A 24,120-nucleotide genomic window follows, 5' to 3' on the forward strand; every position below is an offset into this window, starting at 1 on the left:
CTTCAATTACAAGGGGTTTCTTTCCCCTTGTAAAAAAGAGCATCTGCCATATGCAGATTTTACTGTCTTATAAAATGTGAGAGAGCAGGATTGCCAACTGTGGCTTTACATCTCCCAACCCTTCCATTCTCACTCCCACCCAAAAATCTTCTTTTCTCTCTTTCCAAATGGGAGTAATTTTTTAAAAGAATCTGGAAAATGAGTGTGTGAAAGACCAAATTAAGTTGGGTTTAATCTTTATTTGTAAAATTCTGGGAGAAGAAAATAAATTTAAAATAAAAGTCTAGAGAATTTTAAAGGAAAATATCTGCTTCAGAAACAATATAAAGTACTATTACTAAGCTGTCCTGCAAGTCTGAGGTAAGAGGAGAGCGTCATGTTAGGTTTACACCCTAGGCATTTCTATTTTGAACTCTCCTGAACTATCAACAAGGCATAATAAACATTAAATTACCATGAACGATATAGGAGAAGTTCTTGCTCAGGCTTAAAAGGTATTTTCTTAGACATGAAGAAAAATAACTTAATTCTTGTGATTAACAACTCTGAGTGTTAGAAAATTTCACTTATTTTTGTTTTGCATTTAATTAAATTTTTTTTAGAAAAGACAAAATTTTAGGAGAATCAAATAAAAAATGACGTAGTGCTGACAGCAGATTATAAGAAAAGCTGTGAAGTCCTCAAGCAGATCTCTCCCCATTATTTCTCAGGCTCTAAAAAGGTCACTGTTGAAGTTAGTTACCCATGCATCTTGTTACTCACTTGTTTTTTATACTTTTGGTTTTTCCAAGGCAGTTATTCAGCTACCCCTGATTGCTACCTGAAGACCAGGAATGAGCCAGCAGATAATTTGTATTCTTAACTGGGAGACTTATATTTTCTCACTTGTCAACGCAGGGAGGAAGAGAATGAGAATATACCAGTGAGATGCTGTGCAAACATGAGGGAAGATGGTGAATCAAAAGAGCTTTAGCAAAGCCACTGATGGGCAGAAAGCAGGGCTGGATTTGAAAAACTATGGTTATAGAAAACTAACACTGAACACATAAAACAGAAGTGTTTGGGACTGTATAACAAAAAAGGCTTCCTTTGTTGAGAGGCTGCTGCCACGGTCTCACTGAACTCTTTTCATCAGACTCTGCTTTGTACAGAGCCTCTCCACAGCCCTCCACAACGAACTGCTGGTCAGAGTAATGGGGTCTGGGAAATCCAGGCATTACCATCTGTTGTGGGATGGGATACATCACCTTGAAAAAGGATAGGAAAAAATACTGCTGATCTATACTCTTGGGCTAGCAGAGCCTTGCACTTTAGGCAGAAGCCTCGTCAGTGCTCAGAGAGGAGACCAAGTCCACCAGGGACTGAACATGCGGCACACAGCATCTGCACCACATGGTACTCCAGAGGTTCAGGTCTGCTGGCTATACTGTCCTTCAAACAAATTCCCAAGGATGATGGAGACTGTCAGCTCAGTGGTCCTAACCAATTTACAATTCCATCAGCTGAATTCTGCCTATTGGGGCTTTACCAAGCTTTTAATTGAATATGGGAGACATTGTAAATCTCAATTAAAACAATGTACTCAGCCTGTATTATTAACGTCTGTTTTCCCTGTCACAGTTGATTTTATCAGGCACTGAACACACCCATGCTGGCATCCAATAGGCATGACCTTTTCATCCATCCCTGGTCCCGACAGAGATTGCCTGGACGTGAAGAGTACAGAAGAGATACAAGTGAGAAACTCAACCATCAGTCTGGGCAATGCTTCAGTTTATCCTTGTATATATTGTGATGATTAGATAGTGCCTCTAAAACAAGGGTCTCAAAGCACTTCAAATATTCCAGCACATGGTAATTCTCCTGTGAGGAAAATATTGCTGCTGAAAAGTAACCTGAGAAGCAAGAAGACTGCCATGACAACCCACAAGGCAGAGCAGTATCTGCAAGATAACTGCTTTTATGTGAAGGTGTAACAAAAATGAAGGTAACTGAGAACAGTGGAACAAACCTTCTCCAGACCCACAGCTGACTCTGCTTAGCCCAGCTGGTGTTAACCACGGGGAGCCAGCCTGGGACCTCCCCAATGACTTTGTGCAGCGGCTCTGGAGAGGAGAGATGCTGTCAGTGTGCTGCCTTGCCCAGAGCGTGGGGTATAAATAGCATTGTTGTCGCCAGTGGGGGCACGGAGAATGTGGAGCAGGACAACCTCCCTCCATGTCCTCACCCACTTGGAGCCAGAAGCGCTGTCAGATCTTGTTTACTCTCTGGTTTGCACTGCCTGTGTCAGCAGAGATAGGAGCAACTGGAAATTGAGGTTAGCTTGTGCTCTACAAGAGCTGAAGCGAAAAATGAGAATTGCAGGTTGTTGGCTTTTTTGCTTGTAAATTGAGTGAAAATGGCCACCTTCCTTTCAGGATGGAATAGCAGATTTTCTTTAAATTGGTACCTGGAAACAGGAACATTCTGCATTTTATTCCAGGTCCAACTTACTTGATACATGCCTCCATACAAAAAAATTCTGAAACTAGGGGTGAAAATTGAATAAAATCTGTAGAATTAAAATTGTATATACACACGTACCTTATGTGTATAGAATATAAACCCTTGAGAGACTCCTAAATGATCCTAAGGCTAATTTGGAGGAAAAGCTGTTGTTCTGTTTGCACTAGAAGCTTCTAGAGGCAAAGTCCCAGTCCCCCCCAAGAGAAGCGCTTCCAAACCTTACCAGAGAAATGTGCCGGTCTGGCTTCAGGCTGTGTGCAAGGCAAACTCATAGTATCCACACTTGGAGACTAATAAAAGTGTGGGGGAAGAAATTACAGCCTAAATCAATTAAGGATTTAGAAAAAAGGCTTTCTCTCTCTTATATTTTTTTTTAACAGTGGCAAAGCCTGAATTTAGAGACTAGCACTAGGAAACTAGAAAGATTTAAGTAATATTGTGGTATTTGGAATCTGCTTTGGAAAAGCCCTGAAAAGCCTTTCCTCAAAAAAGTAAAAAAGTGCAAGTAACATTAAATAAATACTCTAGGAGACTATAATCCATCAATGCCTAAAAGCTTTTCTGGATTGAACTGTCTTACGATGTAACTATGAGTTTCACATGAATCAACACAAAGCTGATGAGGTCTCCTCAGAAGCTCTGTGGAAGTTTTTTTCCAGTTATGTTCTCCAGGTATTTTCCCTGCCTTTGAACCATTTTTTCCCCTTGAGTCCTAGGAGTCTAATAGAAACATTAAATTTCCTGAAGTTTTCTTATCTGTGGGAACACACACTGACTCTCCCCAGGAACTATGCTAGAGGCACCCAGCTCTCTCTCTGAATATTCATATTAGTGCAGTGGCTCAATTAAAGATATTTCAAAAACTGTCCAGTGCCAGTTCTGTTCCCAATAAAAAAAATCCAGCATCCTCTTTTCAGTGGAACTAGATAAATTTACCCCAAATCGGCATCTGCCCCAGTTTTCAGAACGTCAGAAATAGAAATGAGTTCATGTCAGAAGTCACAGAAAAATGGCTCTGCTTAATATAGTCAGAGTTGGTTATAGTTGCTGGCCTTTTTGCAGCCCTTCTGCATTTTTCATCTCCTAGTTTCCCAGTGTTTAGGCATGGCTCTACTGAGAAGTTCTCTAGGATAAGATGTGGCAGGGAAGTGATTTACTATGACTTCTTACACTAGCAAAGCACCCAGCACAAATGCAATTACCCCAAAAAATATCTGGGCCAGGGCCAGGTGGGTTTGTTTCCAAGATGTGATACAAATTTCACTGGCAGAAGAACTTGTTAATATCAGCAGTCTCTTTGTTACAATGATGTTTGAGTCTGTCTATACTAGCAAAGTCTTTCCAGGGACTGGTCCTCACCTGAGCCTTCACTCCTTGTGCACATTTAAGGTTATATTCCACCTCCAGTTACTTCTGGAAAGGCATGTTGTCTCTGCTCCGGAGCTCCCCATTTGGCCTTTCAAGTGGGTCATCCTCAAAGAGAAAGCCAGGATATTGCTTCAGCTGAAGAGGGGGATGAAGAACCTCAACAAACAAGGCTCATCAGCATCTTGGCTGAGTCAGTTTAAGCAACCATGGAAAAACATCTCTCTGGAAGAAGTGTTGGCCTGAAAGGGAATTATGTTGCTCACGCTGACTGATTTAGCAAGCAGCCTTGCAACTGTTATTCATTGCAATTAATTGACTGTGCCCTCAGCACTCCTCAGATAGCGACTAGGAAACACCACGAGAGTACCCAGCACTGCACAAAGAGATAACAAAAAAGAAGTCTTCTGGAGATAGATCTATTTAGTGAAGTGCAAGAGAGAAACAAGACAATATCCTGGGGAAAATGATGCATGGAAGCACAGATTCCAGTCCAGCCCAGACAGGCACAGACACCTTGCCTCAGTGAAGCACCATGGCACTAATCTAGGCAGAAGAGTGGGTTTGTGCCTTGGACTATCGGCAGTAAGAAAACACCTGCAGGGTGCTCTGCTGGCTCAAGTCAGCAGGAGCCAGGGATGTCTGAAGGAATGCCTGTAGCGAGCCAAGGGAGCTAAAACCTCCCCAGGGCCCATGAGTCACAGAAGCTGGAGGGGAGTGAAGACCTTTAAGGTGTTTTGTCCAGGCTTATCTTAAATTTGCCAAGTGATGAGGAGGTTATTGCACTGACTAATAAATTTCACAACCCAGGAGATTTCTTGCTGTTAATCTCAGATTTTCACCTTCCTCTTTGTTTTAAGGTATCATCCCATAAATCTCAGCTCCTCTTCCACAACTGCCCTCATCATGAACATTTTTCAAGCATAGTTTTATCTCTTTCCCCAGCACCATGCAAACAGCAGGCGAAGGAGTGAGGTCAGTGCCCAAGTCTAAAGCACAGCACCAGGTGGTGAGGAGATGCAGAAGATATTTCATGTCAGATAGGGTGGACTCAGGGCAGAAGGTACCTCATTAGATGTACCTTTTTTATCAGCAAAAAACTATGGGATGTAGAGCAGAAATGGCGAGATGAGGAGATGAAGAGTGGGAAAGTGCAGAGGACTGAGCAAAGGGAATCCTGTGCATTCACTACCCTAATAAACTGTCTCACCAGAGAGAGAAGATGGAGAAAACACAGCTCTGATTACCCTGCTAAGTCTCTTGGGTTAGAGCCCACTACACACCTTCCAACCCAGAGCTTCCCCTGGTCCTCCTCTCATTTTCCATCCACATGGCACCTTGCCACAGGCCCCTTTTCCCCTCAGATCTGCAGTTCCTCTATTGCCTTAAGCTCCTCCTTCATCCGCCTGCCCAGAAGTGCCCAGCTGCTTCCTACCCTTAAACTTATTGAATAGATTAAATATCAGCTGGCTAAGAGATTTTATTTTAATTTACAAGCTATCACAGTTATTGCTTTTTGGGGACAATATAAGCAACTATGAGAATGGTAAGGGACAGTAAAAAGCATTCTTATTGGTAGGATCCAGGGGTAGAATAAATTTATGGGAATGACAGAATCTATTCTGTCCACTTCTATGAAGTTACAGAACTTTGTAACTCTTCTGCTACAGAACCTTCCCCTACGATTAAATTCTTTTGGCAAGAAAATAACCCCACTGCCTTCAGCTATGCTCCTTGTCAGCACTTCAAAGAGCACAGGTCTCCCAAAGCTTCCAAACAGAAGATGCTCTTGTTCACCTGCACTGGGTAGAAGAATGAGCTTGATATCCATCACACACACACCATATCGCTATGTCTGTACCACAGACCGTGGGGAGATTTACTCCCCATAATAGGCAAGTGAATTGAAAGAAAGGAAAAGCTTTTCTGTGAGAAAAGGTGGAGTTGAAATTTTGAGGATGGTGAAGTGCCTGTCCTCATTTGGTCTAATGATTCATTTTACAAGAGATCTCATTCAGTGTGCTGGATTTCAGAAAAGCACAGTAGATGGAGGGAATGCAAAAGTAATCCAAATATGCAAAAAGATAGCTCCAATCAAGTTACACATCAAATTCCATTATTCAATTAGAGCTAAATAAAATGCTGTATCAAACAATGTAAGCCTCTTTAATACGATATATTTGAATTATTAGAAAATGTGTATTTTATATTAGATTTATAGAGAAAAACACAGAAATATTAATTTTATTTTTTTAATAAATTGGAAAAGGCAAAAATATGCTTAAAAGTAGAATACTTTTCACACCTAGTTTTCATCCCTTCATCAGGACAAACATTTAAAACTCATTCAGAACTGACATTTATAAATCATCATCCCTTTCTTTAGAGAATTCAGGCACTCTGTATTTGCATTTGAGATGTGCTCATAAGAGACTAGACTTCCCCAGCCAGGAGAACATTAGAGCAGGAGATCATTACTGACCACCTTTGCTTGCAGAGCTCCCTGTCACCCTGGCTACCCAGCCTGCTCCCTTGAGGCAGAAGACAACTCACATTCCAGGAGACTTAAATAAGATCAAATCCTCTCAAAAACCCTGCCATGTCAGCACTCTTAGTAAAACTGTCTTTACATTCTTCTTTCAAACAACCCTTGGAGCAATACATAGGTTAATGGATTTATTCAGGAGACCTCTTGATTATTAAAGGCAGCTTTCATGTTCACCCCTTCCTTCCCTAGGCACTGCATTCCTGTAATGATGGTTCACTACACTGCTCCTCTGCCACCGTGTTCCTCTGCCTGAGCTTTGCTGCAGGCAACAGAATCTGAGTGTTCAAACCTGTGTCCTCACCTACGTGCCCCACAGAGTCAGGAGGTGCAGGGGAGCAGAGAGAACTGAGGTGCCCTAGCCTGTGGTCAAGTCTCTGGGATGTTTGCTGACACCAGCCTGCCTCTGGAGTGGCTGCTGCTGTCACCTTCCCTTCTCCAAGAAAACATCACTGCTTGCTGTGCACTTGCGGTTCTCCATTTCTCCCCTCTCTGCTAGGATGCTGCAGCATTTCCAGTATAAAAGGATTTCTGAGACTCCTCTGTTTCTGTAAGCAGTGATGTGACTGATCAAAGAAGCTGCTGGGAGAGGGTTAGGGGCCCCTATCTGGTGCCTCGTGCCTGCAGCACAAAAAGCGGATTAGCTGCAGAGGTACAAAGCAGCGGACACCCTCCTGGTTTGCTGTGAAGCCCCCGGGGACAGCAGTCATTGTTGATTAGCTGAACTAGATAAATTTATTTAATTTCTGAGTTGTTTTTTCTTGGTTTGCTTCAAAAGTCTAGGTTGAAGACCCTGGACCTGACATTTCCTTCCTCCCCACATGGGTGGCAGATTTGCTACTTGGCAGGCAACCTCGGAGATTCACACAGACATTTTAAATGATGACATCTATACATGTGAGGAAAAAAATTTGACAGATGCAAGGAAATTATAAAGGAGAAAAGCACGTGAGCTAACGATGGCCGTTCATTTTAGAGCTATAATATAGTACTTGCTAAGAGCTTATGTTTTTACTTTTTATTCTAATGGGAGCGTGCCCACATTTAGAGTTCATGAATGCCAGCAGCTTTCCTTCTGTGGGAAGGTTGGTTGCAGCACACCCTGTAAGGCGCTTGTCCTCTTCTAATCTTTTATAGCAAAAATCATGTGTGAAAGGTGACTCCATTCCACTGACCTGAGAATAGACTTACTTCTCAAGGTATATTTTTCTGGCAACAGTATGTATAAAGGAACTACAGTACAACTATTATAAAGAAAACAATCTGTGTGGAAGGTTTGTGCCACGGCTATGACCTTGGAGCAGACATACAGTCTGTTTTTGGAAATGACTGGAAAACTCACAGCTCTGAAACTTTCCATAAGGAGTTTATAGAAGAAAAAGAAATAAACAAACCCAAATGAATGAAAATCAGGTTATCAGATTATTTTGAAAACAGATGTGTTTCAGGCTGTTAAAGAAAAGCAACTAGGGAACACAGATGTGAAAAATGAAATACTTATTGTACTACATACACTGTAGTATATGGAAAATCACAATCTGCTGGCATCTGCAAGAATTATCTTCAAACTCTAAGGAACAAATGAAAATTGCAAGACGTTGCAGATATTTAGGACACCTCAGGAGCCTGTGAAAAAATGCTCTGCATTGAACTGTCAGCCAGCACAATTATGTTATGCCAAGCATTCATATTAAACACTTCTTACATACCATTTTGTACATGGTTTTCAAATTCCTGCTTAATGGAAGAACTCAAATGAAACAAAACATCCTGAGCATATAAAGTTTCCACTTTTGGTGATTATCTGCACTCAAAAGCTAGAAGGTGGTTTAAATAAAATCAGATGGAGGATAGGTAAATTAATAAACGTGCATGCATGAGGACTTTCCCACATTCCGACGTGTGTATGTGGTGGAAATCAAAAATGAAAACAGGAGACATTTAACAGATGCTTTTATCACCAGATGCCTGTATTAAATTAACAATCTGCACTTCTCTTAAAAGAATAAAAGTAGGTTTTTATGGTTGGTTTGGTTTTTTTTTTACATTAAAGACAACACTTGGCCTTCAAATTATATATATGAAGTTTGTACTGTCATCTACAGGAATCCAGTAAAACATCAATTTATGCAGTCTTAAAATTAAGACTGCCTATCATCAAATATATTTGACCACCAAAAGGTTACAGTACTGAGTCCTTACTGGACACCTATTACAGACACACACAAAACACAAATGTGTTGTACTGATATGTATCTCTCCCGCCAGAACATCGGTTATTTAAAGTAATTAAAACAGTAACTAGAAGCTATATAGAAGACTAAGTAAATTTTATTAAAACACAAGGTAGTTGCCGATGCCAGCATGTCCTCATGGTATAAGCCTCGCTGGATTCAACACTCAATTCATTGACACAGGAGAAAAGCCAGAAACTAAGGGAAATGCAGACCATCTGCTCAATCCAGATGCAGCAGAACACATTTCTTACCTACAAAGCTGTTTACCATCAACAAACTGAGATAAGATCAATTTAATCATCTAACGATAGATCTAAGAGCTTTTTTGGCATTGAAAGTAAAGCTGGACTACATTCGAGTTGAAAGAAAACTTTGTTGTTTTTCTCACCTTTAGCATCTCTCTCAGCATAAATCAATTCTAAAGAAAAGAGATAACTAGATACGACAAATATTATCGAAACAAATGCGTGCACACAAGCAGCCAACAACAAAATCCCAGTTTCTCCGCCGTATGTTCTAAACGTGCCTAATTGATTTAACCGGCAATGAGGTTTACTTGCAGCTTTTAAGTTCCTAGAAAGTCACAGTGTGCATACTTATGATTTCCTTGCAATACCAGACCCATTTCAAAACACGAGCCGAAGTCCCCGCGCCTGAAAAAGAAATTAGGTAGGAAAACGTCTTACCTTGAAATTATGAACCTTCTCGTATTTTGGAACATGTTCATTTTCCTTCAGAGTTGCTCTTCGGACGAGCGACGTCAACTGCGAATAAGCAAAGAGTTTAAGAGGTTGCCAGATTGTCACAGACGCCTTGCGAGCGCCCAGTTTCATGCCCAAGGCTGCGAGCAGCAGATCGCGCTGCCGGCCCTCGTGCCCGGCGCGGTGCCCGGCGCTGCCGCCGGCTCGGTGCGCTGCCCAGGGCTCCCTGGCCGGCATGCTGCGGTGGAGGCGGCGGCCCGCCCGCGCCCGGCTGTGTCACACTCGGGCTGGCGGGGCGGCGCGGACCATGCCGCAGCCTAGGCTGCTGGGGCGGGCGGCGCGGCCATGGAGGGCGCGGGCTCGGAGGGGCGCGGGGATCGGCGCTGCCGGCGGGCGGCCTGCGGGCCGGGGGCGGGCGGCAGCCGGCGGCGGGGACGCGCAGCCCGCGGCCGCTCCCTCCATCGGCGGCGGCCGGCTCGGGGGGCGCGGGGACGCGCACGCCTCGCGCCCTGCTCCCGCCCGCTGCCCGCCGCGGCCCCGCGCCGAGCGGAGCGGCCCCGCCCCGGGGCGGCCGCAGCCAATGGAGCCCCGGGGAGGCGGGCGGAGCGGCCCCGCCCCGCCCCGCCCCGCCCGGCCCGGCCCGGCCCCCCCGGGAGAGGCACCCGCGGCGTGAACCGCGACCAGCAGCCTCAGGGGAGGCGGCTCTCCCCGACCCCCCATCTGACATGGCCCGTGCACCAGGAGGTACGGCCAGAAGCGGGAAATGTGACCTCTGATGGGCACCACTCTTCCCTTAAAATTACGTTTTTCAGTGCTTTTCCTGTGAAAACACGCTCACCAATCTCACATCTTGTAGGGATGTGAACACAAATGTCACCCCAAGTTCACTGCAGCTCTCCATCCAGCAAAGACCTGAACCCCGAACTGCTGGTGCCGCCTCTCTTTAGCAATCTGCAGAGATCCTAAAGAAGGTGAATGACCACAGGCTCCCACTGGACCGAAACCTGGAGTTTGGACGGATGCAACCGAGGATGAAGCATGCACAGGGCAGTCTGCTCCTGGCCAGCTCTCACACAAACTATTTCACACAGCCGTTCCAGCCTCGAACTTAACTGCCACAGGAGCCAGAACCGAGGGGCTCACAAGGAGCAGGGCAGACTGTGGCACATCCACCCGGAGCTGCCCACCAGGGCAGCCCAGCTCAAGCGGCTCCCTCCAGCCGAGCGCTGAAGGCGGGAGGGAGGGTCACCACGACGGCCACTCTGCCCCTCGCCTCTGGTGCTCTCCAAGCATTTGTGAGCAGTTTTTGTCAGAGACAGCAAAAACGGACCCTTGATCTGACTACAGCCAAGCTTCACACCGTGGGGATGACCACCCTGCCGAGATGTAGGGTGCCAGGGCACCTTTCCTTGCAGCGCCCGCCTGTGCAGACAGCCGGCGTGCAGCCCTCCCTCCTCTGCACAGGCTGCCGCACTGCAACCGCTCTCCCTGCTGCAGCAGAGGTATTTTTATCTCTCCTGAGTCAGAAACCGACAAGCACAGTTTGTCACAAGCTTCTGGGTGGAATTGGTATGTGCTTTGCAGCTGGATCACAGTGTTCCAGTTTAGCTCAGTCCTGCCAATAGAGCTGAGAATAGTGCTCTCTGGGAGCCCCCCTTCCATTCTCTTGGGTGGCCACCCGTACCTTCCTGACAGGTTTTAAAGATCTGATGGCTTTCAGCATAAGGTCATGGTGCAGAGATTAAGGATCAAGGCTGGTGCTTCACTAAACACTAATCTGCAATAGAACTAGTAATTGAAACACTGGCTACAGATTATTTGGGAGGATGCTGTCAGGCACTAATGGCTCATACAGGGGTCTGACTCAATTCCTGATCTCCATACAGGTAGGAGGCTGCTTGATCCATCCTATCAAGAAATACTTTTCCATTGACTACGTCAATCTACCTGTCTTGCTTTTAACCACTCCTTTCTGCTGCAGATGAATGTTCCTCTAGCATTTTTCTGTCCATCCTTGCAATCGTATTAACACTCCATGGCAATAGGAGATCAAGAAAACTGAGAAGACGAGTAAGAGATGACAAAAACTGACCACTTCATCTACACAAAGTGTGAAAATACCATGGACTTAGGGGAGGACGAAGCAGGCAGGCTTTTGTGCTCATTCTTTCCGTTCCTTCTAGCTCAAGTCACTTCATGGTTTAATTCCCAAGAACTACATCAGGTGAAAGTCCTCATGGAACAGGTGGACCTACACCTGCCCCAGAGGAGTCATCCTCTCCAAACAACTTTGAGTGACAACAGGCTCAGGGAATAAGTAATGAATTCTAAAAGCAATTCATTACACTTTTCTCTGCAACCCAAAATTCCTTCTTTTTTTAAGGGAAAAAATGTATCACCAAAACTTCATATTGGAAATTAATTCTTTGAAAACAGAATTTGTTGGAAATAAATAAGGCAGTGATTTTCAACAATAAATTTACTATCAGAATCTACTCTTATTACATTGTGTAATTCCACCTAAGAAGCAAAGTAAAGCAGGCTGAATCTCCCTTTCAATTGCTAGTAGAGCACATATCTGTTTTTTGGCACACTTAGTCCTTAATTGTCAGCTTCTCTTTTCCTAATTCTGAAGAACTGAGTTATTTTCAATGGCACTTTAGAGTCATGCTAGTAGAAACAGATCCTGGATCCTGGAAAATCAAATCTAAGAATGCCAATAAAAAGGTAAGCAAAACTACCCAACTGGGAAAGGTCCTATCTCATGGTTGTAATTATAAAAATGCGTTATCATCTGGAAAGTAGTTATACGATTATGAATTTTAATTTTAACACTGCTTTGTGTTTCAGTACTCTAACAGAGGCTGCTTATCGGTTTCACATAAATCAGCCTCCTGTTGTTCAGCGCAAGCATTTTCTGCTGTTTACAAATACAGGAGTACTGGGCTCACCACCTACCCTTACAGCCATTCTCCTGGCTACATGCTCTACAGTAGCGTACACCAGAAACACAGTTTGAAAGAAAGTTAAAGCCATAAAGCTAGCAACTGAAAAATTCAAATTTATACAACTGCTTTCAGATGACACAATTTTATAACGTGTAAACTGCCTAACATTGGGTGTTTGCCTTTGCAAAGTAATGCTTTACACAGACCAAATGCTTTCAAAAACCAAACTGAAGAATGACATTTCTGTTGTACACACCTTCCTGACAACAGTTTGGGTCATCAGGCAGGTCCAGATCTTTAACTTTTCAGTATGTGAGATAATGAAGTGAGAGAGAGCAAGCCACTGTCCTCAGGCAGCCCTAGTCACTGCAGAGATGAGTCATCCCTGAGAGCAAACAAGTGAAGTCACAGGGACTTGAGGCTTAACTCAAATCCTGCAGGAAGCTATCCACTCCCAAGACACTCTTCTGCTCCAGGCCCCCTGTGCTGTCTCTATTGCCTCTAGCCTGCAGGTCCTACTCCTCTTCTTACACCTTTGGCTGGCTTTTGATTCAATGCCTGCTCTCCACCAGTGGCTCCTGTACTCCCACCTGCCAGCCAAGTCTCCTCTCCAGAGGCTTTCATTTTCCAGCAAATTATCTTTATAACTTGCTCTGCCTGAAGATATTGTCTGCTCCATACTGGATTAAAAAGATGTGAAAATTTTCTTTCCACTTTCCTACGATTTAATTTAATTTTTTTTTAGTAATTGTGTGTGACAAACATTTGCAATCACAATTGCACGTGCAGGGAGCAATATGCAGACTCCATGAGGAAGGAAACTGCAAAGCTGTCATTCTTAGATTGAATTTCAGGACATGATTTCACAGGGTTGAGGTGAACTGAAAATGGAATAACTGGAACCAGCAGCTGAGCAACTTCTCAGCAGAGCATGCAACCAGAGCAGCCTCAGTCCTGTACATTTCAGTGATTTAAGCACTGAAAAGCCAAACCCAGCAACAAACAGACTTTAAACCATGACATCTGTTTAGGGGTTCTACATCATACATATGGACTGAAGGGGAAAAAAAAAAAAAAGGAAAGACTATAATGTGCTATTTCAAATGTTCCCATTTGTTATAAAACCTCAGCTGTAAGAGTGGTTCAGTCTAGGTCCTACTGGGACTCCACTTTCCTTACTTGTCCCTGGAGCAGTCTTTCAGGGTGCAGGAGGAACAGCTGTTCTCTGGAGCCCTATTTGCTCTCAGTGTTAGCTGGATAATGTATGCGTATTTTCTGGTACTAATCTCCCAATCAGTAAGTCTTATTATGAAGCCTTCACAGAATTGATTTAAAAGTCATCTGCGACTTGCAGTAAATTCCAATTAGTCACTCTCTGAAAGGCACATTATGTAAGTTTAATCCAGTCACAGAGTTCAGTCGACATCGTACAAATTATCTTTCTAAAAAGGGAAATCAATGCATTCCCATTTGTTGAGTAATAAAGTGGAATTACTTCAGGAAGCAAAAAACCAAAACCAAACCCAAACCAAAACAGAAAATTCAAGTCAGGTTAAGATCACAGGTCCTAGACTAACCAGATTAGAATTGATCATTCGATCCTGAAGCCCACGTACATTTCCAATACAATGGAATGTTTAGTTTTCTGAGCACCTGGCTCCACTCTCAAACACATTATCATGTTTTCTTCAGAATGCATGTGTAACACACTGCAGGCTTTTCATTCTCAAATGGTATTTTCATGTTGTTATGACTAAATATGCCTTTATTGTTTCAGAATTTATATATAATATGATCCCTTCCCTGTATTTTAATAATAACCAGCAGTTATATTGCATGCATTTCTAAAAAATGTCAAATATGATGCCCTATTGTACATGTATCAAGAAACACGTATCAAGAGATTTGGTTTACTATGCAGTGAACCACTGTACATTTTGCAGTATTCTATTTCACTGTATAGCTAACTTAGCCAAATGCATATGCTCAGAAAATCCTTGCTTGTATGAACACTTTATGAGCCTATTTTATGGCCTCAGTACATGATTTTCAAAAGCTAATCACTTGGATTGTGAAACTGAGCCAAATTTCCTCAGTGCCGCTCTTAGTGAAAGTTTGTTCCAAGCTAAATATAACTTTCCCAGTCATATCTTTCATAGGATTGTTCTTAAGGGGAAAGAGGAACCCAAAATTTTACTTTTCATTTAAAAGTGGTGATAATCTGCTTTCAGTGAATTTTCTTCACTTGCAGAATGCTAATACCAGGCATAGCCTCTGCCCACATGGTATGAGCAGAGGGTAGGAATGCTATTAAAACAGAAGTTCAGCCTGACATCTCAGAAGGTGGGTGGGAAGGACCATCACACAGTCTCAGCCAATTCTCTTGCTGGCATTCCAACACAGCCACATTTACCTGGCACATGGACACCTTCAGGCTCCCACAGGGCTCCAGCAGAATGGAATCCTCAGGCAACACAGAGCCCCACTTTCAGTTACCCACAAGGAGTTGGGTTTAAGTCATGGTTAAATGATGAAATTTTACTCCTGAGAAAAAAGTTCTGGCTTTTATAACAATATATTCCAAATGGACTGACTTCCAATTCAATCAGACCTTCCCCACCCCCTCCGATGAACTACTTATAGCAAAATCTAAAATCTAAAAAAAAATGGGTATTTATGTTTTTGCTAAAAGCGTATATGATTTCCATAGCTGGTAATGAACATTTTTATACCTAGAATTTTAAAAGAAAGTTTAAAAAAAATGTTTAATTGAAAATGTAATCAAACAAATTCAGCCAAAATGTTGGCTTGACTTAAAGTAAGGCTGTTAAATAAAATTAATTAATTGATTAAATAATCAAATCCAAAGTTTAAATTATGGAAAAAATGTTGCCTGATATTACTACCTGAAATTACCGCATCAAAAGTGAGTTCCTTCAGTACTATATTGTGCAATACAATTAAAGTGTATTGGCATTATTTGGGAAGACTGTTCCCAGTGGTGTGTTTACCATGCAGAGCAAACTCATAAAAATGCAGAAAGATCTTCAGAAAAGCCGAGAGAAAAGCTTTTCTGTAGCTTTACTCCTAAAACCTACTGGTCACTGCAGCTGATTGGGATCTGGGTTTATTTTGTTCCTAGTGACAGGCTGTAGATTTGCTCCTGGCAGTTACTTACATGGGCCTTTGGAATGCCAATTCCAAACCTGTGCAGCAGCAAAAACCACCCATTTGGCTAATCCTCTCTTTCAGTTACTGGCAAGGCAAAACCAATAAACATTTACTGTTCTGGATAGTGGCACAAAAGCAAGGCACTTTCCAGTGGCAAATACAACCCACTCTTTTCCTGGGTGGGGGGGATACATTTTGGTATATAACTATGGATCTAAACATGGCAAAAATAAAATAAAAATGTCTCAGTACCTTCAGGAAGAAGTCCTGCTTTTGGTCTGGTTCTGGAGAACTTTGCTAATATCAAGTGACTGTGCTTTCAGGGAGGTCAGCAACTGGCCTGCCATGTACAGGTAATTCCAGGGGTTTCCTCCACACTCCACAGGTACAAATCCCACTACAAGGGTGTATGTGGGCACATGGTAGGGGTGTGCACAGGTAGGGGTGTGATGTTGCAATCAATAATGGTGCTCACCATTATTGGTGAGCTATAATATATATAAGCTATATATATTATGTATAAGCTACAGCTACAAGTTTCTTTATGCAACATAAATAGTGCTATGTGAGTATATACATACAGAGTTGCACTGTGGATGAAGAAGCGCAGTCCTGCCCTCAACCCAGGACAAGCAGGAGCCACAGGGCTCTTCCCTACAGACACCAGTGCAAGATGTCACCATGGCCCCAGCTGCCAATAACCCACTGCTCCAGCCCTTTCCCTAATGGCAGATACTACCAGCCTGCTTGCGAGAGGCAGGACGTGACTGCTTTACAAAAGGAGAGCTGCCACCAAGCTGTGTGACACTGAGGCAGGAGATGCCAATCAAACACCATGATAAAAGCTACCCAAAAAGCTAAGAAATGAGCTCCTAACTCTGACTGTGGTGAGGAAAGAGGTTCCCATGACTATGAGTTTAAGCTGAGGCATCAACTTCGTAGTAGCTTCTTACCAGAGTCCTATTCTTCTGCCTGAAAACAGACTGCATTAAAAGGGGGCCAACCCAAACCAGACCTGGAAAAGTACAGAAGGAGACTAAGAACTGGTAGAGGACAGAAGGCACCACCTCCCTGCCTCAGGGGCCTGGCAGCATCACTGTTCCCCAGGTAAATCATTCAAGACAACTTGTGAAAAAGAAGAGAAGCATCATTAAACACTGGAATTGCTCTCCAGTAAATCCTCCAGACAAAGACTATCCTTTACAATTTTGCTTTCTGTCCTTCCCATCTACCCTTCATCCTTCACAGTTTTGGTTTTGGTCCATCCTAGCTTTCTCCCCTCCTGCCAAGAGCCTGGGCCATGGAGGTGGTATGCTAAACAGTGAGTTAATGCATATACCTTGGTCAGGTGCTCCTCTCCCTGGGCAAGGCAGAAGCAGAGAGACTGGGAGGACTCACATAGTTTAAAAGTTAATTATTACGCCATGACACATTGCTAAACTGGAGCTAGAGAGATCTCTCTTGCAGCTACAAGGCCTTCAGGAAGAGGAGCTGATGGAACAAGGAGCTCTGCCCAGGGGAACAACCCTCCCCCTGGACAGCAACACAGACACTGCTCCTCAGCAAGTTCTCCATCTTGCTCTCATTGAGTCAGCATTTCCTATTTCAGCTGAGAGCACTGCCTTTTCTTCCCATCTCTTTGTCTGGGATATGTCTCCCTGCTGGTCTGCAGGGAGCTGAGCTGCTGTGACCGAGGCTCAAGTGATGTTCACTGCAGTGAAGGGTCATTCCAGCAAAAGCCTCTTGACTCATGACATGTCAAGGCAGGCTGTACTCTAAAAAGACCTTAGAAGTAATTTATAAATGCCATGTGCTCTATAGGAGTGATAGCAGTTAAAATGAAATGCAAATTGGCAGCTGCATGAATGCTCCTCTTTTGGCAAATGCTCTTTATTACTGATATACTAAATTAAAGTATTGTAAGAGAAAACAGGCTGTTAAGACTAATCGTTTGAAACCACAAGGGACTGGTGGTTTTATTCCTCATCTGACCCATACTGTTATAAGAATTTCCTCAAATAAAAGGAAAGATAAAAGTGAAAGAGAAGTTTAACCATACCCTTTGATGAGGAAATAAATGTTTCATTTCCTTTATAATATCCATTTAAGAATCTTATAGATAAAAGCAGTTTCTATAATCGACCTTTGTTATCTTCTTGTATCTGAAAATGTATACACTTAGGGATAATAAAAATCATGTAATCCACAAGGTCTTTCTATTCATACATTTATTAGGTTTTTAATTTTTTTTTTTCCTTTTGGAATAGGAGTTTTGGCTACTGGTATAACTTGGGGAAATGGTATGGAAATTTCTTTTTATGTCTCATCAATATTTTCTTACCTGATGTATAATATTAATTTCACATTAGTCTTGACTGGCAGTCTAATGCATCTAATATTAGCCTATTTTCGTTCTACATGGTAATTCAATTTAGACTAATTCAATGTATGTTATAATTGAAAACTGCAGCTCATTAATTTCTAAACACTCTTTGTATTTCAGACTACACCTGCTCCTTTGGCACAGCCTCTATTTTGAATTCATCCACTTCTTCCTGAATAAGCTGTGTTGCTATGGTACATGTGCTGTCACAGTTTCTTTTTTAATCATACTTTCAGTCCATAATCATACTTATTTAGCATAAATAAGAGTAAGAATGCAAAGTCTCCTAATCCTTCCTGAATTACCATTTGATTTGAACCGATGAGTCAAGGTGAAAACAATGTTTAACCTGAAGAAATACTAGAGTTGTCAAATGGCTATATGCAATGTGTTTGCAGAATTTATAATGGTGAAAACCTTATGGACCACCTCACTGCAGAAAAATTAAACAATGGGGTAACCCCCAGTGCTCACCAACACTCCTCAGGGACCCTGATTACCATTTTTTGTAGGTCCATGTGTGTCCATGGGTATAGCTGCACCGTGGGTCAGGATCTGTTCATTTTATACAGTGCAATTAGGCACACTTGGAGAATCAGATGGGCTGATCATCCTTCAGATGAGTCTCATGTGGACTCCCATTTCCTTGCATAAACCTCTATTTAAATCAAGACTGCTTTGAAACCTGTAATGAATAAAACCAGAGTGGAATTGGCAGCATTGTTAGTCTGCTCCCAAAGTCACATTATCAATTATTAACAAATTATCAGTATATTTCCACCCATATAGTCTTCTAATCCCTGCACATTCTCAGAAAAGGATCATTTCACTTCTGTTGACCAGTGTTTGAATTTTCTCTTCTCTCCTTTTACACATATGGTTCATCTTTCCTATTTATTCCCTCTAAGTTTCCTAATTAACATTTTAAAATGCTTCTGTCAGGAAAATTTTTCCTATAAGGGCAGTAAACATCCCATTTCCCTACAGAAAGCTATGACTCTTAAAAATTCTTGAGACAGGCACTCAAGAAATCATCATCTCAAACGGTCAAACACAGCATCTTTGAAACAAATTTAAATAACCACTTGATTTGAAAATTGAATGATTTGGAATGATTCAAAATGGGGCTGGCAATGTAACTCCCCATCATAAATCTTGGCTATAAGAATATTTATCTTTCAAAGGAGAAGCACTGCCATGTGGACAGATCATACAACCTCTGTTACACAGGAGAGACTCTAGGGGTTTTTATTTTTCTCCCCCAGCAAGCCTGTGGTTTCTTACAACATAATGTTTAGTTGATCTCTATTTTCAGTTGAAATACACTAGTCCCAGGTCCCTGTCTACACCTGGGATTTCAGATGTATGTGGTCTTTGACCAACAGCTTTTGTTTTGAGTACAGGTCACATCAAAGTTAAAATACTAAGTTTAGGGTATATTTGCATTACTTAAGTTCAGTGGAAATGAACAGAATGTTAAACCAGCACAACTTCTTCCTTCTTTCTTAACATGCTTTTCATCTTACCTTACAGGGCAATTTTTCATTTGTACTGCCACCATCAACTAGCACTTTAAAATGACACTGCTTATAAGATTTCTAACACTGAAGTTGTGTGAATTTTCAATAATAAAAACAGCCCAAGAGAATTAACCCATCAGGTCCATAAGAAATTGTCCAGTAAGCTCTCAGCACGATCAGCTTACTGAGCAGTGAGTCTGCCTTGAGAACTGCAGTGTGGCAGAGGAAGCTCCCAAGCACCAGTTGTGACCAGTGCTAGCAAGGATTTGGATGGAAGCTGGAGGGAATGAGAAGCTGTCACTTAAGGGCCTGAGCACTTGAAATTCTGAGAAACATAACAACACAGAATAGTTTCTGCAATTTTTGTGTACTTGCATTAAACATACTGCTACTCTAATCATCATCCAATTCACAGAAATGCCTGAATGCAAATGTAATTCACTATCATATTAACTTTGGGAAATGGCTTCAAGACTTTTCCAGCAATGTAAAATCATCAGAAATCTTCTATCAATAAACTATTTGACACATGATATAAAACACAGAGCTTTTAAAATGTAAAATTTTTTTTAAGATTTCCATTACATGCAAAATGGAAATTTGGAACAGAGCCTTTTCATATTTTCACAGAATTCCTTCATTCCCTCTCAGGAAGGGTAAAAGCTGCTTGCCTCTAAGTGCTACTAATCTAATTCACAAATTGGAAAACATGAAAATATTTATTAAATCACATACACATATGACTAAGGCTTAATAGAGGACATTATACTCTGTGATACGAGCTCTAAGGTTCCTTAGGCAACTTATTTCTAACTGCTTAAGCTCTAAGAAAATGAAATAATAATCTCCACTACACAGCAATATAATTGAAGTGCATTATAATGTGAACTTCACTATTAAAAACATATCATCTTTTACTTATTTTGGAAATTGTATCAAAGTTGGAATTGAGGAATATCAATATTAACATGATGAAGACGACAGCAACAACTGAGAACCAGAATTTTCAGTGTGGTGATTCTTACCTTACTGAAACATTAGGACTGTAGGAACATTAAATGCCGGAAGCAACACTGTTTCTAACTGCTGATGCCGTTCAGAAGAAAGGTTAAATATGGAAAAGTTTAACATTCTAAAAGTTAATGATCAAAGGAAGACTTTGCAAAACTGTCAAGAGTTGCTGTCTTTGCTGATGACAAGTGTGACAGGTTTGAAATAATAGGAGCAAGTAGTTTGTTGAGCTTAGTAATAAAACTGCTCTCCTTACTTTGTTCAGTCAGAAAACATTCAGCTAGAGACTAAAATTAAGCATGAGAAGTTTTAGCTGAAAATATCTTTTTTCCTGTGAAAGATTAAAAAGAAAGAAACAAGGACCAGAACAGATCAGCTTCTGTGGCATTAACCACAGGAAAAATGTTGTTCTTCTTTTCTTTCACAGTCTAATACTTGTTTTAGGCATACCTAACTACTTCTCTTTCTGCTACCACCTCTAAAGCAAGCATTTCACTCACCATGGGCCTTAAGCATTTGCTCCCCACTTAAGAATGGGCAATTATTAGTGGAGCAGATGCGCCTGCCTATCAGTGCATTCTCTAACATTCTGGTGGGGGTGACATCAGACCACCACAGCTCCACATCCTTTCCATCTCTGTACAGAAGCCAAAAGACATGTATTTATACCTGGAAGCATGTAAACAGTGACCAATGTAAAATGCTTTCCCTGCTCTCATCTAGACACACACACACAACAAACAGTAAGGAGAGAAAGGAGTTTATCTGAATAAAGAGAGAGGTACGTGGAGAAAATCCCTGGTACTCAGACTCCTAGCACAGGTTTGAACTGGCTGCACAGAGCTGCAGAAGGCATAAAATGCAAGATATTTCAGATATAAGTTCACAGCCAGAGGTGCTACCAACTGCACTGCCCCAGCTTCTCCTTGAGCCTCTCACGTTCTAGGAGTGACCAGACCTGACCCTGTCCAGTTTATGAGATTGGACACAATCACAGCCCAAGGTGATTATCACCAGCTATACAGTGTCACGTTATAAAGTTTAAGTAAGGTAAGAAACTTGTAAATAACTAAATTATCCTTTTATAGGGCTCTTAATTCAACAGTCCAGGCTGTTTCCTGTAGAAGTGATTACTAATAGAAAATAATTAGGAGATGCCAGATGGGAGGAGGAGTTAAAAAAAATAAGACCCCAAACTCACACAGCTAAGGAATGAGAACAACAAACGAGAGATCAGCCAACTAGCAACCCACCACAGTCCCTCACCATCCAGAAAGCCCTTTGCAAAGGCAGTAAATCAGAACCACACACCTGCTTTAGAGGTTGCCCAGAGAGTGACCCACCTTTTCCCTTCTGTGGCCACTGCATGGATTTTCAGTTATGGGAAGGCATAAAAAGTCAAAGTAGACACAGGTGTTTGTATTTTTTTAAAAAAGGGGGAAAGAAGATTTTAATTTACTTATATGTGTCTATGTGGCTTCCCCACTGTACCTGTAGGTGGTACCTAGACTTTTTGGAAGCCTCAGGTGTAAGGCCCATAGGGCAGGTCAACAGCAGACTCATTGCTCATGCGGAGCTGAGCTGGACCTCTGTATTTCTGTCCCAACCACTAAGGTCCACTAGGGTGGGAAAACTCTTTCTCACCCTGAAGAGTGCCTAAAGAAAGCCATCCTCTTTGGCTCTTCAAGAGCAAAGGAAGAGTCCTCCCTCCCTCCTTCCCTGTGTGTCCTTTTGCACTAGTCTATCCCAGTTACAAAAGAAGGGGATTTCTGCCAGTACATGTAAAAGAGGCTAGGGCTGTACAATACTTTTTGAAGGGCATTAAAAATGTAGCCAGATCCAAACCACCAAGCATTAGAAACCCTGAAAAGAACTGAGGTGAAAGCTTCACACTGACTCAACACTGAGAAACACAGGAAAAAAGTAACAGTTTATTCACTGCTAATGGTTTCATTTTATCAGTAACAACACAAGCATTATACTTTAGAATTAATTGCACAGTAACTGTACTGCTTTACAGCCTTTTTAACAGTTCTGCACACTATTCATCTTACAAAGGCTCAATCAGGCACAGGGCATATGCTGAGGGTAATTACTCACCACACTTCTGCTAAGGGTCTGATGTGTGAGTCTGAAAGACTAGCCCCACTCGATTTCACATGGCAGCTGCCTGTCTCAGTAGAATTTGACACCAAACTTTCTGAAGACTGTATCTTTGTATACACATCTCACATGTCAGATCATAAAAAAGCCATACTTAGCTGAAAAAGCAGAAAGTAACTTGAAAGGCCATCTCAGCAAGCAGTGAAGTGACTTGTACCCATGACAAAAGGCTGAAGCAGGATGCTGATCCTCAGCTGTGTTTACCTTCACAAGGAAGGGAACACCTCTACAGGAGTAGCATAGCAATGGGAGGTGCAGTCTGCTTGAAATGCAGGCTGACCTAAGGCACTCCTCACTGCCTGCAGGCTGTGAAACCTTATTTATTCTGACCCTTGTAATACTGTATCAGCAACATGCAATCGGCAACACAAGCACACAGCTTTAAATTCATGTTAAGCCCCCACATTTTGGTGTAAGCACTACATTAATGTGCTCTGGAGGTGCAGACACACACACAGACAGGCAGGCAAGTCCTGCAGGGCTCACTGGAATCCGCCAGGAGACCATTTGGAACCTGCACAAATTAACTGAGCACGGCTGAGCACGAACCAGAGCTGGCACCAGCAGAAGAAGAAAGAATTTGAACTGGGAGAAACAGGAGAACTATGGGACACAGTTTAACACTACAGGTCCAGTTAGATTCCCTTAAAAAAAACAAGTTTTGCTTCCTAATTTATCTTTTATAAGCATAAGATACTGATAAGAGTAAACTAGATATTCTGTGTGTGACCTGGGGTTTAAATTAGCAAAGTACATGCTTCATTTGGAAGCTCTGAACCTTAAATTGAAATCAGTTGATTTCAGTGAATCAATTTTACTGCCATGATGAGCACAAATAAGGGCTTGGGCTACTCTTGGTGATTATAAGTAGAAAAAGGACTGTAATTTGCAGAAATAATTTTCTTTGTGCTGATGTCTTTACACTGGGCAACATGCACTTAACTCTCCTTTCCTGGGTATTAATAAACACAGGGTTAAGTTAAAACCATATATATTTGTAAAAATATATTGTAACCATTTGCAGTCCTAGTTTGGACTGCAGGTGCCATACAGAATACCATACATGACACTGGTTCCCCACCAACATAAATACTACGTGCTGTGCTTAATGCACAGAAAGGGAAGATGAGGAAGAATGAGGCTGGGGCAATCTCTTCTGAGCAAGATGTTGCTGATATGCTGGAGCAGCTACCTAAAAAGTAGGCTTGTCTTTCATCCTGCTAAGAACTTTCTCAGAATTGACAAAATTGTCTGTGCTTTGAAGTCTCTGCTGAAAGATGGGCTAAACCCAGAAGAAATAAATAGAAGTTTCTGCCTTCCACAGAGTTATGTTTTATTTATAAATTACATTAAAGTTACAGAGTGATTGTCATGGACACCCGCGCAGGGACTGGAAAGGAACATTTGTGAGAAAAGAGTTGACAATCTCCTCAAGTTAACCCATGGGATTCTTCAGTGCTCAGTATCCTGCATCTTTAAATGTACTTTAAGGTAAACATTCATTAGTTGCACTTCTAAAAACATTATTGCTTCATCATTACCTTGGTACAGCTATGGCTTGTTTAGGTGTT

The 24,120-nt window shown here is 42.0% G+C and overlaps 1 protein-coding gene across 2 annotated transcripts in view; it reads right to left on the reverse strand.

Moving 5' to 3' along the window:
* The window catches only part of CHN1 (chimerin 1), a 93,526-nt gene that overhangs the window by 19,172 nt on the left and 50,234 nt on the right, over positions 1-24,120 (reverse strand). For both annotated transcript variants that reach the window (XM_058839921.1, XM_058839922.1), the window contains one exon: positions 9,339-9,416. In XM_058839921.1, coding sequence (XP_058695904.1) covers positions 9,339-9,416 — 78 coding nt within the window. The remainder of the gene's footprint in view (positions 1-9,338; positions 9,417-24,120) is intronic.

Source organism: Poecile atricapillus, chromosome 5 (genome assembly GCF_030490865.1).
Source record: "Poecile atricapillus isolate bPoeAtr1 chromosome 5, bPoeAtr1.hap1, whole genome shotgun sequence".
Taxonomy (NCBI): Eukaryota; Metazoa; Chordata; class Aves; order Passeriformes; family Paridae; genus Poecile; species Poecile atricapillus.